At 37.6% G+C, this 15,138-nt stretch overlaps 1 protein-coding gene and 2 pseudogenes across 1 annotated transcript in view; 2 read left to right on the forward strand and 1 right to left on the reverse strand.

Annotated features, from left to right (window-relative positions):
• The first annotated feature begins 3,839 nt into the window (after positions 1-3,839).
• Positions 3,840-3,932, forward strand: LOC146893732 (U2 spliceosomal RNA; annotated as a pseudogene).
• LOC125392187 (stress-70 protein, mitochondrial pseudogene) lies at positions 3,905-5,286 on the forward strand (annotated as a pseudogene).
• Positions 4,752-15,138, reverse strand: part of LOC125393061 (uncharacterized) — a 28,161-nt gene continuing 17,774 nt past the window's right edge. The window contains exons 3-5 of the mRNA XM_085691494.2: positions 9,054-9,180; positions 8,798-8,858; positions 4,752-7,590 (exon numbers count right to left, since the gene is read on the reverse strand). Of these exons, the coding sequence (XP_085547620.1) occupies positions 6,318-7,590; positions 8,798-8,858; positions 9,054-9,180 (1,461 nt within the window). The 3' untranslated portion in view covers positions 4,752-6,317. The remainder of the gene's footprint in view (positions 7,591-8,797; positions 8,859-9,053; positions 9,181-15,138) is intronic.

Raw genomic sequence — 15,138 nt, forward strand, 5'->3', positions numbered from 1 at the left:
CTGATTCCTAGGAGGCCAGAAGAATGCACCAGATCTCCAGGACCAGGAAAAACAAGTAGTTCTGAAGAATCAGATAGAAGTGCCTGGAATTAAACTTTGATATCCAAGAGGAGCAGCACTCCTGAGCAAACTCTCCAGGTCATAATAATGCTGAAGATGAAGACGAGTTACTATTCATTCTGTCTCCTATCACTTGCAGGTGAGGAAAGTCCCCTCTTGATGGTTGTCAAGTAATTCAATGGATTTCTAAACTTCTCCACATTACTTCTCAGTTTCATTGTTAGCACAATTCTCTTGACGTAAGATAACAAAAGCTGTTGTTGAAACCAGTCAGAGTCCAGCCAGATTATATTAGGAAAAGTTCCAAAATTTGAGATAAGATTGCATTTTTGGAATTTTTGACACAGGGCATGTTCACAGATCCATAGCTTCAATGAAATTCACTATGGACACCAAGATGGCCACAGACTCAGAGATTGGTCCAACACAATCCTGCAAGTACTAGGATTTTAGCCATGCACTTCTAGGTTCAGCTGAAGTATGTGTTTTAAATGACCTATCATTGAATCAGAGAATAAAAGGATAAAGTATGGCTTAAAAAAGACCACCACTGTTCTGATGAACAGTAATATTTCTTGAAATTCTATAATTTAAACATGTAACCATTTAATATGTGCTCAAAAAGTGGGTTATTTTTTGCTTTATTAACTTTATGCATGTAAAGTTGATTGAACTGTGTTTTTGTGTATACACCTGAGCCTGTGTATGTACCACTGAGAGGACAACTCATAGGTGTCTATTATTATCTTCCCCTATGTGAGTTTAATGATGAAACTTAGGAATTCATTTGACTACAATTGACCTTATTCAGGATTAAAAATCATTTTTGTATGTAGGAGTGTGCATATGCCACTGTCCAAATGTAGAAATAAAAGAAAAAACTTGTAGGAGCAATATGGATCACGCAGAGATAGAGCACAGGTCATTAGGTTCATCAGCAACCAATTTTAATGAATGGGGCAATTCTTTGGCATTCAATCATGGTTTTTGAGAAAGTGTTATAAACAAATGTTTAGTATCCAGCATAAACAAATTAAAAAGATGTATAACCATATAAATATTTTCCTATGCAAAAGGATTTATTATTCGAATTAAACTGTGTGCCTCCATCCTCATATGAAAAGGAGACAAGAGTTTACTATTACAATATTCCTAATAATCTTATTTGAGGCCCAGTGAAATAGCACCATGGGAAAGGTCTGTGGTGTGCAAGGATGGAAAATTAACCTTGATCATCACATTAAGAGTACCAAAAGTAGAAAATGCAAAGTTGTTTTCTGATGTCCACATATCTGCATTCATCCTACAAACCAATAATCATATTGTACACATGTAAGATGAGGGCTTGCATGTTGGGATTTCGGTCCTATCCAGTTCCCACAGTCGGTAACCTCCATAGAAAATTACACAGAGATCTACATTAATTATAAACTGATTGGCCCATTAGCTCAGGGTTGAATTAGCTCGTATTAACTTATATTAGCCCATTATTCTAGTATATGTTAGCCACATGGCTTGGTACTTCTTTCAGTGGGGCAGGTCACATCTTGCTCCTTTCTTGATCGGGGAAGGACTGGCAAAAGACCTTCCTTTTTCCCAGAATATTCCTGTTTTCATTGGCCCGCCTCTAATTCCTGTCTGGATGTCTTGCCAAAACTCCCTGACTGCCTACTGTCCAATCAGTATTTATTTAAAACATGACTGACAGAACATAGACAATTCATCCGCACCACACACACACACACACACACTCCATAAATCTTTGTTACAAAATAAATCTTAGTGCCATTATATTACCTGACATCTCTGGATAATTTCCTGAGAAAGCAATTCCTCAAGATAAAATGCCAAATGGTTAACTAATGGGAATGAGGAAAGCATGGGCCACCAATATATATGCATACACATACACACACACACACACACACACACATAAATCATGAAGCTACGGTATAAGTTACACAGTTGAATGATGATTATCCTACTTTATTAAATCTCTAAACAAGCTAGATAGCTGGGAACCAAACAAGCAACCTCTGTACAACATTGATTGTCCGAAGTCAGGTTATACATACAGTTGTGAAGGGAAGGTATCCTGCGATCTGGGATTACCCTCTATATGCTGTGAACATGATTTATTGTCATTGATTAATGAAGAAGTTGCTTGGGCCTACAGCAGGGCAGAATATAATCAGGCTGGATGAGACATAGAGAGTAGGTGGATTAAAGTTGATGAAGCAAAAAGATGCCAGAAGAACCTTACTGATAAGCAACCAACCTTGTGCTGAGATGAACAGAAATGGGTTAATTTAAGATGTAAGAATTAGTTAATAGAATCTTCAGCTAACAGGCCAAACAGTGTTGTATTTAATATATTTTCTGGGTGACTATGTGGGTCTAGATGGCTACAGAAACTGCCAAAGCAGTCTCCAACTACAATCCTGGATATCTACAGCTGATAGGAAAGTTACCCTGACTGTTATTAAGTCAGGCTGTCCCTGAAACTGTGGACAAGAGGCATCCCGAATACTTATAGCTCTGAAGAGAAAGGTACCCTCACTGTCATGTCAGGATATATCTACTGCTGTGAAAGTGTACTGGACATCTATAGCTATAAAGAGAAAGGAATCCTGACTGTTGAGAAGTCTGGCTATACCTGAAGCTGTGTTCCAGTGGGAGATGTTGCCCTAAAGGGTGTAGCAGTGCTGCTCCCCTACAAAAGAGAGCCATCACAGCTGGGCCCTGTTTCACTCTGTTAAGAGAACTTCAAAGCAGAGACATCCATGGCTATTCTACTCCATTTCCCTAAGGGAGTTTCCTAGCAGAGTTGTCCAATGCTTCTTTGTTCACCCGACTAGGGACTTTCCTAAAGGAAATGTCAATTTCTTTCTCAACTTCAGCCCAATTTGTTACTTCTCTGCTTCATTGGAGTTGATGGGAAACTTGCAGAAATGTTGCAGTCTCTGGTGAAGAGTCGCTACTTCTACTCTGCTCCTTTAAGGGAGTTTGCCAGCAGAGGTGACCAAAGCTTCTCTGTTCAAATACACTACAAAGCTTCTGATCACACCAGTGAAAGGTCTTCACCCAAAACTAATTCAAAAAATTTATTTGGAAGGGAAGAATCCAGGAGAAGGGCTGCCTCTGCCAGGGCAGAAATACACAGATGCCAACTGAACATGTACAGAACTTATATAGAAATTGTTAGGGGCAGAGATTTCCTAGGGAGAAGATTCTCGGGGTGGGAATTGTTTAGATGTCATTCCCTGATCTTGAACAATACAGAGATTGGCTGAATTGTATGCTCAGGTGTTAGTAGATCTGGAGCTTATCAATGGTAACAAAATACATTCATAACATACAGAAGGGAAACCCAAATCATTGTGTAGCTGATTATAAGTGTTTTGGCTAAAGATCTTACCAAATACTTTATAAGAAGTCCTCAGTATCTTTTTCAGGTAGTCAATGTCTATTGAAATATACAAAGATTTTAAGAGATTGTTGCACACAAAAAGTTTTACTCCTATATAAAGTGCAAAACTTTATCACAATAAAACCACTTACAGGGTTTCTATGCCGTATGATATTTCTCATGATTTTGATTATTCATACATGCAAATGCCTTACCACACTGATTACATTTAGAGAGTTTATCTCCACTGTGTGATTTTTTTTATGCATTTGTAGAGTACTGTGAAGTGCAAAGGCTTTACTACACTCATTATATTCATAGAGTTTATCTCCAGCATATGTAAGTTCATGTCTTTAAAGATGACTATGATATCGCTTCTCGGCCTTTTGGCTAAGATCAAGTGTAGTATCTGTTCTAGGTGAAATCCACCAATGGGGATACTTTCTTGGGCGGTGAAGACTTTGACCAGGCTTTGTTACGTCACATTGTTAAGGAGTTCAAGAGGGAGACGGGTTGATTTGACCAAAGACAACATGGCACTTCAGAGGGTTTGGGAAGCTGCTAAGAAGGCTAAGTGTGAACTCTCCTCATCTGTGCAGACTGACATCAACTTGCCATATCTTACAATGGATGCTTCTGGACCCAAGCATTTGAATATGAAGGTAACTCGAGCTCAGTTTGAGGGTATCGTCGCAGATCTGATCAAGAGAACTATTACTCCATGCCAGAAAGCTATGCAAGATGCAGAAGTCAGCAAGAGTGACATAGGAGAAGTGATTCTGGTTGGTGGCATGACGAGAATGCCCAAGGTTCAGCAGACTGTGCAAGATATTTTTGGCAGAGCCCCAAGTAAAGCTGTGAATCCTGATGAGGCTGTAGCCATCGGAGCTGCCATTCAGGGAGGTGTGCTGGCTGGTGACGTCACAGATGTGCTGCTCCTGAATGTCACTCCCCTCTCTCTGGGTATTGAGACTCTGGGAGGAGTCTTTACTAAACTTATTTATAGGAACACCACAATTCCAACCAAAAAGAGACAGGTATTTTCAACCGCTGCTGATGGACAAACTCAAGTAGAGATTAAAGTGTGTCAGGGAGAGTGAGAGATGGATGGGGACAACAAACTTCTAGGACAGTTCACTTTGGTTGGAATTCCCCCGGCCCCTCGTGGAATCCCTCAAATTGAAGTTACATTTGACATTGATGCCAATGGTATTGTACATGTTTCTGCCAAAGATAAAGGAACAGGACGTGAACAACGGATTGTGATCCAGTCTTCTGGTGGATTAAGCAAAGATGACATTGAAAATATGGTTAAAAATGCAGAGAAGTATGCTGAGCAAGACCGGAGAAAGAAGGAACGCGTTGAAGCAGTTAATATGGCTGAAGGAATTATTCATGACACAGAAACCAAGATGGAAGAATTCAAGGACCAGTTACCTGCTGATGAGTGCAACAAGCTAAAGGAAGAGATTTCCCAAACGAGAGAACTGCTCGCTCAAAAGGACAGTGAAATGGGAGGAAACATTAGACAGGCAGCATCTTCACTGCAGCAGGCATCACTGAAGCTCTTTGAGATGGCATATAAAAAGATGGCATCTGAACGGGAAGGTTCTGGAAGTTCTGGTACTGGGGAACAGAAGGAAGAACAGAAGGAGGAGAAACAGTAACAGTGGCAAGGCATTGAGAAAGGCCAGAAGGACAACATGAAGCTTGGGCGTAAAGGGACATCCTGAGCAGAAAAGGGTCAAACTTCAGTCTTTTTACTGTGTTTTTGCAGTAACCTATATAATTTCCTTAATAAATATATGTAGTGAAAATTAGCTAACTCATTTAATGGGTGGTAATTCAGAAGTAGCAGTTCATACCATTCTGTCACTAGCCATTTAGTTTCAGCCACGTGTAAAGGGGTGGGGTGGGACTATATACCAATCATTATTAAGATATATCTGGTTTGTGCTGAAGGAGCCATGTTTTCAAAGTGTGAAACCCATTTCACATATAGTAGTCTTGTCATGAACCTTGAGATTGTATGTAGATCTTTGTTGACCAAGAGGACTGCTATAAAGAATGGTCCATTTGTATATGAGGCGATCCTTCAACAGGCCTTGCAAGACTAAGCTACCTGTGCCATACATGGTTTATAGGTACAGAAGCTAAGCCAGTGGGTAACAGCTGTTAGTCATGGCTTAGAGATGCAGGAAAGTGATGAAGTCTTTCGTGGTCCTAAGTCATACTTTCTAAGCTACCGTCTTGGTTGGCCTGTGTCTGGCACTCATATCCTTGATGATCATTCTTTTCATCCATTTTGGAGGGTTTTTTTAAAAAATAAAATTCTAAAAACATCTTGAAAAAAAAAAGATGACTATGATAAACAAAGCCTTTACCACACTAATTACATACGTAATGTTTCTCTCCAGTAGGGGTTCTATTATGTTTTCAGAGATCACTCTACATGCAAAGGCTTTACCACATTGATTATATTCAGAGGGTTTCTCTCCAGTATGGGTTCTTTCATGTGTTTGGAGACTACTGTGACATACAAAGGCTTTACAACACTGATTACATTCATAGGGTTTTCTCTCCAGCATGGCTAATTTCATGACTTTGTAGATGAATGAGCTGTAAAAAGGATTCACCACACTGATTACATTCATAGGGTTTTCTCTTCAGAATGGCTAATTTTACGACTTTGTAGATAAGTGTGCTGTATAAAGGATTTACCACACCGATTACATTCATAGGGTTACTCTCCAGTATGGCTTCTTTCATGCATCCAGGGATAACTGTGACACACAAAGGCTTTACACACTGAATACATTCATAGGGTTTCTCTCAAGTGTGGGTTCTTTCATGATTTTTGAAGATGAATGTGCTGTGAAAAGCCTTTACCACACTGATTAAATTGATAGGGCTTATCTCCAGTATAGGTTCTTTTATGCTTTCGGAGAGAACTGGGACATGCATAGGCTTTACCACACTGATTACATTCATAGGGTTTCTCTCCAGAATGGCTTCTTTCATGAATTTGAAGAAGACCATGCCGTGCAAAGGCTTTACCACACTGTTTACATTCATAGGGTTTCTCTCCAGTATGCGTTCTTTCATGACTTTGTAGATGAGAGTGCTGTGCAAAGGCTTTACCACACTGATTACATTTATAGGGTTTCTCTCCAGTATGGCTTCTTTCATGAATTCGGAGATAACTGTGCGTAGTGAAGGCTTTACCACACTGATTACATTTATAGGGTTTTTCTCCAGTATGGGTTTGTTCATGATTTTGAAGATGAATGTGCTGTGTGAAGGCTTTACCATACTCATTACATTCATAGGGTTTCTCTCCAGTATGCGTTCTTTCATGACTTTGTAGATGAGAGTGCTGTGCAAAGGCTTTACCACACTGATTACATTCATAGGGTTTCTCTCCAGTATGCGTTCTTTCATGTCTTTGTAGACGAAAGTGCTGTGCAAAGGCTTTACCACACTGATTACATTCATAGAGTTTCTCTCCAGTATGGCTTTTTTCATGCTTTCGGAGAGTACTGGAACATGAAAAGGCTTTACCACACTGATTACATTTATAGGGTTTCTCTCCAGTATGGCTTCTTTCATGAATTTGGAGATAACTGTGTGTAGTGAAGGTTTTACCACACTGATTACATTTATAGGGTTTCTCTCCAGTATGGGCTTGTTCGTGATTTTGAAGATGAATGTGCCATGTGAAGGCTTTACCATACTGATTACATTCGTAGGGTTTCTCTCCAGTATGGGTTCTTTTATGCTTTCGGATATAACTGGGACATGCAAAGGCTTTAAAACACTGATTACATTCATAGGATTTCTCTCCAGTATGTGTTCTTTCATGACTTTGTAGATGATTGTGCTGTGCAAAGGCTTTACCACACTGATTACATTCATTTCCAGTATGCATCTTTCCAGTATGTGTTGTTTTATGCATTTGTAGAGTATGCTGATGTGCAAAGATTTTACAACATTGATTATAATCACAGGGTTTCTCTCCAGTACATGATCTATTATGCAGTTGAAGGTGACTGTGATGTAAAAAGGCTTTACCACATTCATTTTCTTCACAGGGTTTTAATCTAGTATATGTTCTTTCATGCCTGTGAAGATGACACACAAAGGCTTTAACACATTGAGTATATACAGAAGTTTTCTCTCTAGTTTGACTTTTTTCATGCCTACAATGATAATGGTACATGTGAAAGAATAACTACATTTAATACATTGTTGAATATTTTTATATCTATAATTTTACAATTTAGTACTATTTTAAAGAAGAATTACATGTTAAGGTTTTATCACCATTTTACAATCTTGTTTTTCCCCTTTATTAAGGCATGTTTTTCATCTTTGAGGATAACTGAAAACAGCCTTTATTACATGGTTCACATTTACAGAATCTTTTTTTTCTGTATGAGAATTTTCATGTATTTGAAGAGAACTGTAAACACTCAGAGCTTTACCACTCTTATTGCATTCATAACGTTTCCTACACTGTGAGTGATACTACATTTGTTAAGTGAACTAGGACAAACAAAAGTTTTTACACAGTCCTAGTACTCATGGTGCTTTTCTGAAATGTGAGCTTGTTGATATATTAACAATGAGACTAGAAAACCAATTACTTGTATACTTGTACATCAAATTCAACAAGTATACTCAACATGGAGACTGTTACATATCTTCTATTTATTCTGAGAGAGGGGTATGTTATATTTTTTTACATCCCTATGTTCATGTGGCTTTTATCCAGAGGAACATATGATATACTTAGTAAAGGAAGAATAACAAATATAAGGCTTCCACATTGAGTTCACAGTTTGACTTTCTGTCCTCATAGCCTTGTGGTATGGATTAAGGCCTCTCTACAACAGCTGACCCTTGATTTGTGACTCTAACTGCCCCCTCACTAAACTTAACACAGTCACAAGTATATGGTTTAAACTACCTTTTCTAAGGACTATTAGTGTAATACAGAGTTTCAGAGATATACTTATTACCTTTTCAAAATGTATATCTTTTATAATATGAATATGAAATAAATGCATTGACAATTTTACAGAATAGCTCATTGTATTATGAATGAAATGGAAATATAGGTTAAGGCATTGTTTCCCTGACTTCTTTCTGAAAAGAATGACTTTCCAATACAATTTACCTATCTGAAATTTAGGTATATGGTTTTGTGATAGTTTAATAAGCACCAATGCACTTTATTATGTACATTGTTGTTTTGGTTTAAAACATATAGGATACATTACAAATTCTTCAGGGGTACATCTGTATCAGCTTATACATGGAAATTACCTTTTAGGTCTTCTAGAACTTTGACAACTTTTTTCAATATTATGGTCTTCCCAATTATATCCTAAAATACAGTGCCAGAAAAATGTATGTTATATATTAAAAATTATAAAAACTTTAGTTACCATTTGAAGCAAAACTTAAAAGCATGTCTAATTTCTTTACCCATTCTTCTTTCTCAATCATATTACAAAAGAGAATCATTAACCAATGAACAGTTGTCCCCTTATTTGAAACATAAAAGATAATTCAGTCTTACCTATAGCAGTGAGGTTTCTGTAGGTCTCCACCATCACATCTTTGTAAAGATTCTTCTGGGAAGGATTCAGCAAAGTCCATTCTTCCCAAGTAAAGTCAACATGCACGTCATCATAGGTCACTGCATTCTAAAATCCCGTACATGTGTACAACAGAAAGTATGATTTTGACAACACTGTAAATGTATACTTCTTTGACAGTATAGTCATAGTATTCTGGTGCTCCCCATACTTATTCCATGACATAGACATCATAATTTAATCACCAAGTCACTTTAGAAGCAAACTGAATACGAAGTTCACCATTGTCATTTATGAACCCGTTGAATGGGATATCACTTTGCAAGAGAAATGCTTACTAACCAACAATGAAAGATATGTAAACAGATCAATAATACAGAGTACAGATAAGAGAGATTGTATGAATGATTAATTTCTAATTACAAAAAAGAAAAATAGGATGAAAAAGCTGGATGCATTGAGTTCTCTAATACAAGGACTCAGAAGGCAGAGGCATGTATGTATCTATCTGCCTCTGAGTTGAATACCAGCCTAGGCCACACAATCACTTCTATGGCAGCCAGAAATACATGTTAAATACCTCTTTCACATGATAAAAATCAATCAAACATAAAAGTTAGAAATAACTCATAGGCTTTTGCTGAAGTTTCTACAAAAGTTATGCATTCACTTCAACTCTTTATTCATCTACCAGAAATCTGAAGCACCCCAATTTAAACTGAAACATAAATAAGATTTTACTAAAAGGCACTGTGTGTTTAAAAAGTTACAAATGGACAAATGAAAATAATAACAATTAATATGCTGATTACAATTAATGATCACAGAGCAGGAAAGATGGATCAATAGTAAAGAGTCCTCCTGGTGTTGCATACAGGTGGGCTCAAGGACTTCCATGAAGGATCATACCTATCCATTATTCCAAGGTCAAGGTTTCTAGTACCATTTTTTTGATCAATGTAAGGACTAGGTACTCACATGGTGCATATCCATGCATACAGGTTAAATACTCTTTTTAAAATAAAAATTCAAAACAAAACAGGCAGAAAGAAGGTTATGCACCTGCAATCCAATGACTCAAAAGACACAGGCAGTATTAATGTCATGAATACATGCCATCCTGGGAAAAATAATGATACCCTCTGTAAAATATAACATATAAGAAATGGGTGAAGTTCACTACAACAGCATATGCTTGATAAAAACAAAACCATCATACAATAATATAAAAACAAAAAAGCCAGGAATGCTGGTCCACTTTTAATCCCAGCACTTGGGAGTCAGAGTTGAAGGTTCTCTGAGTTTGAAGCCAACCTGGCATATAGCACTACTTTCAGGACAGCTAGGGCTACACCGACAAAATTTGTCTTCAAAAATAAACAAACAGAAAACATAAACAGTAGGCTACCAAACCACCTTAGCACCAAATAGCAGCTCATTCTGCTGAATCTTGTGTGATTTAGTGATACAGTTTATGATGGTGAGGAAGTTATGGCAGCAAAAGGAGAAAACAAGAAATGGGTTGAGGCTATAGAAACTCATATTGTGGGATTCCCTTCTGGATGCTGTGACTATCACTGTTTAATAAAGAAACTGCTTTGGGCCTATAACAGAGCTTTAGGACAACTCTAAGGTAGGTTGGGAAAACTAAAGTGAATGCTGGGAGGATGAAAGTGGAGTCAGGGAGAAGTCATAGAGCCCTGCGGAAGACAGATGTTGAGAACTTTACCTCATAAGCCACAGTCACATGGCAATACAAAAATTAACAAAAATTGATTGAATTAATATGTAAATGTTAACCAATAAGAAACTAGAGCTAATGGGCTAAGCAGTGATTTATTAGTACAGTTTCTGTGTGCTTATTTTCAGGCTGAGAAGCTGGGAACTAACGAGTGGCTTCCCATAACAAACTAGTGCCCATGTGGCCAACTAAAGTCCCCTTAAAATCTTAGAGAGCTTGGAAAGGAATTCTAGACAGTAAAAACTGAAGTTTAGCCATATTTATTTCCCCAAATGGGCTTTGCTTACTGATGACGGGCTGTAGCACCTTTAAGAGAGGTTTTCCTGATTTAGAGGTAGCATAAAAAAAGCTTCACCATTTTGAAATGTTGGTTTTCTGGGCTGTGTTGTCAGCGCCAACTCTTGACTCCTTCTGGAGGACCAGCTATGGGGTCTGTGAGAAGATTGTTAATGGCAACTTAGACCGCGTGTATGCCTGAAAATGGGGTAATGTACATGGCTCTCACAGGCAGCAAATGTTCCTCTGCCATGTCGGACTGTTGAGCACAGCTTAAGTGCATAAGAAGTGCATAGCATCTTAAGAACTGCCCCAGAACAGGGAAGAATTACAGATACACAATATTACAGATTCATACACAAAAGACCTCTAAATGAGACACAGTGTGTTCTAAAAAAATGTACATAGGCCTGGGAGAAAGAGGAAAAATAATACAGAGAGTTATAAAAAGAAGTAAATGGTTTATAAAAAGTCAAAAATGAAGACTTTAAAAAGACAGAGTACAGATCATCATAAAGGAGTAAAGATAATAAAATAAATAGTAAAAAGTAATAAAAATAAATAAGCCACATAAAGATGGAGTATATATAGAGGGTCTGGATTATACATTTTATTGTGTTTTCTTTGAATTTTTTGACTGTAAAGGAGCTAAGTAACCAACACATATACTTTAAAGGTATCATATCTTCAGAATTTGGGTCTACGGATTTGTTGCTTTGGAAAAGGGGTTTTGCTTTTGTTACCACAGAGGATGAGAACCTGTGGAATCCTTCCAGACTAATGTAGCTTGATGAATAAAGACCACACAAAAGGTTGCATGAATGCCCCCAAAAATTACTTCACAAAATAAAAAGCAGGAAGCAGTTTGGAGAGAACTATACCCATATTCCCATATACAATTCATAAATGGTTCGTTACCTTTAAAGGGGGATATGCTATAGAAATTTGCAATAGTATAGATCTTGGTTTATTGATACAAATTTAAGGTCAATTGTATTATGTGTATTTCTGCTCTTGATTAAGGTATTGTATTTGTGCAGCTCATTTAAAAATGTAATATATAATTAAAATAGAGGTAGAGTGTCAACTATGGTAGTAATACTCAACTTTGTACTAATGTTAGTTAAGTTTTCTAGATGTACAGAGATGTATTTCAAATAGGGATTCTTCAATTCTTTCAGAGACTTTCAGAAAATGGCATCTAATATGTTTTAAGACATTAAGACTTTTCATGACAATAAAACACATCTGCTCCTGGTGGCACCAGTCTACTTTGAGAGGATGATAAACATCGAAGAGGCTCCTTATGGAGTTTGTTAGACATTAGGGAAAGAAACTGCTCTTGCCTGGAAGGCTTGATGAACTGGACATGCAGGACCCACAGAGAAATCACTCATGAGCTTGCCTAAAGGTGACATGATTCTTTGGGGTTCCTGATTCATGAAAGAGTCTGCCAGACATTCTGCAGGACACAGAAGACAGCAACTGATGAACTTTTGCATTGCAAGGCACAACAGGTCTTCAAATTTCCTGCTTCATGGAAAAGTCTGCCGGATACTATGGGTCTGTGGGCTGTGGACTGGATGCCCCAATAACACAGAAGAACTTTGGGTGACTGCCTGGGCGATGAGATGTCTCTGTCATTTCTAGAGTTTTGGAAGGTGCTTACAATATACTTCCTGTTTACCTAGGTAATATAATATCCTTCTAGAGTCTTTGATGGAGTTGAAGAATTTATAGTTTTCTTTAGTTATGATAAAAGATAAAGTAGATATCAATATTGTAACTGTAATTCTTGCATGATACCTGTTTTGGAATTTGTAATTTTACTATGTTAAAACAAATCTTTCCTTTCTATTTAAACAGAAAAGGGAAAGTGATGTGGGATTCCCCTTTGTATGCTGTGATTATCATTGTTTAATAAAAAAAAACCTGCTTTTGGCCAATAGCAAAGCTATAGGAAAGAACTTAGGTAGGCAGGGAAAAACCTAAAATGAATGCTGGGAGGAAGAAGGTAGAGTCAGAGAGAAATTATGTTGACCCGCCAGAGACAGATGCTGGGAACTTTACCCAGTAAGCCACAGCCACATAGTGATACATAGATTAATAGAATTGGGTTAAGTTAAAATGTAAGAGTTAGCCTGTAAGAAGCTAGAGCTAATGGGACAAGCCGTGACTTAATTAATACAGTTTCTGTGTGATTATTTGGGGGCTGAGTAGCTTGGAATAAACAAGCATCCCTATTTACTATATCATTTCACATTCCAATGAGAAATTTCATTCAGGAAGGGCTCCTCCTACTAATGGTTTCAGAAGCAATCTAACGAAAGTTACCAAGAAGAAGCACATGTTAAAATATATCTTCCAATCTGGGAGGTTTTTCGTTCAATTACATTCTAACCTGGGTCACTATAGGCTCATAGTTTTCTTCATCCATGAAGAAAATTAATTTAGTCACTTCAATGACACTCATAGTCTGCAATAGGCCCTAGGCTGTTCAAATGTTCAAGGTCTCTTCTGATGCTCAAGACAATCACTTGACAGTGATTTGTTGACAGAGTTTTCAGTCCTGCCTGGTCCCATAGTCATTTGGTCCCAAAGAAATACACAGAGGTCTACATTAATTATAAACTGGTTGGCCTGTTAGCTCAGACTTCTTATTAAGTAATTCTTACATCTTAGATTAGTACATAATTCTTGTCTGTGTTATTCATGTGGCTTGGTACCTTTTACCAGTGAGATATTCTCCTCTGGTTTCCTCTGTGTTTAGGTAACAACTGTAGACTGAGCCTTTCCTCTTCCCAGAATTCTCCTGCTCTGGTCACCCCATCTATCCTTCCTGCCTGGTTACTGGTCAATCAATTTATTAAACCAATACAAGTGACAAATCCTTACAAGGTACAAGACCATTGTCCCACAGCAAGTAACATCTTCTAAATATCAGAAAACAAGTTATATCTTTCCAACATACAATGGTACAAAATACCATTCACACTACAAAATAGAGAAATGGAGACATAGTGAGGGAAGATTGAACCAAGACTGAAGCATAACAAGACAAACATCAAATTCTGTAGCTGTTTCAGATGTATAGGGCTTCAGTTTCAAAGGGCATAGATGTGTCTTCTCATACATCTCTCTCTGTGGTTACTTCTACTCTCTATATTCAGTTAGTTCTCCATAGCAGATGTCTTATAATTTAGGGATCTCAATATCTTGTGGTATCAAAATGCAACTTGAGCTGTATCAAAATAGAATCCTTTCAGTTGTGGAGTTTTATTGTAAAATGTGTTATATTTATTTATGTTGTGAAACAATTGTTTCAATGATGCAAATATGTGTTGCATTCTTTTATGTTGCATTTGTTTAATTGTGTGAAGCTGTGATGCTGGGTGGTCTAAAATACCTGTTTGGTCTAATGAAAAATCAATAGCTTGGTAGGAAAGAATAAAATGGGCTGGCAGGTAGAGAGAATAAATGGGAGGAGAAATCTTAGAGGGAAAAAGGAAGGATGATCAAGAAAAGGAGAGCAAGGCATGGGCCAGCCACTCAGCTACACAGCAAGCCATAGAAGAAGTTTTAAAAAAAAAAAAAAGGTATACAGAATGGAGAGAGAAAAAGCCCAGAGGCAAAAGGGAGATGGGACAATTAGTTAAGAATGGCTGACTAGAAACAAGACAATCTCAGACCAGGAATTTATAAGAAATAATAAGACTCAGTGTATGTCACTTTTTTGAGAGTTAGGTGGAGGCCCCAAAAAGGGTAAAAACAACAACAGGTTTCATCCTCACAGTTTCATGAAGTAAACTCTCACAGTCTCTTCACTGGGTTTCTGCCTCTGCCAAACATGGATGCCAGTAACAATGCTGAACTGTAACCACAAACTAAGAACCCATTACCTTAAGTTTTGATTCTTTCTTGTTTCCAGGACCAGCACATGGTGAGTAGGTCTAAAAAGTTTAACTTCTTAATTGATAGATAGTAACACACTTGGATCACAGGTGTAGCAGGTTTTGTAAGAAGTTGCTTGCTAGGACTAGGAATCACTT

This window comes from Myodes glareolus, chromosome 8, assembly GCF_982192425.1.
Source record: "Myodes glareolus chromosome 8, mMyoGla1.1, whole genome shotgun sequence".
NCBI lineage: Eukaryota > Metazoa > Chordata > Mammalia > Rodentia > Cricetidae > Myodes > Myodes glareolus.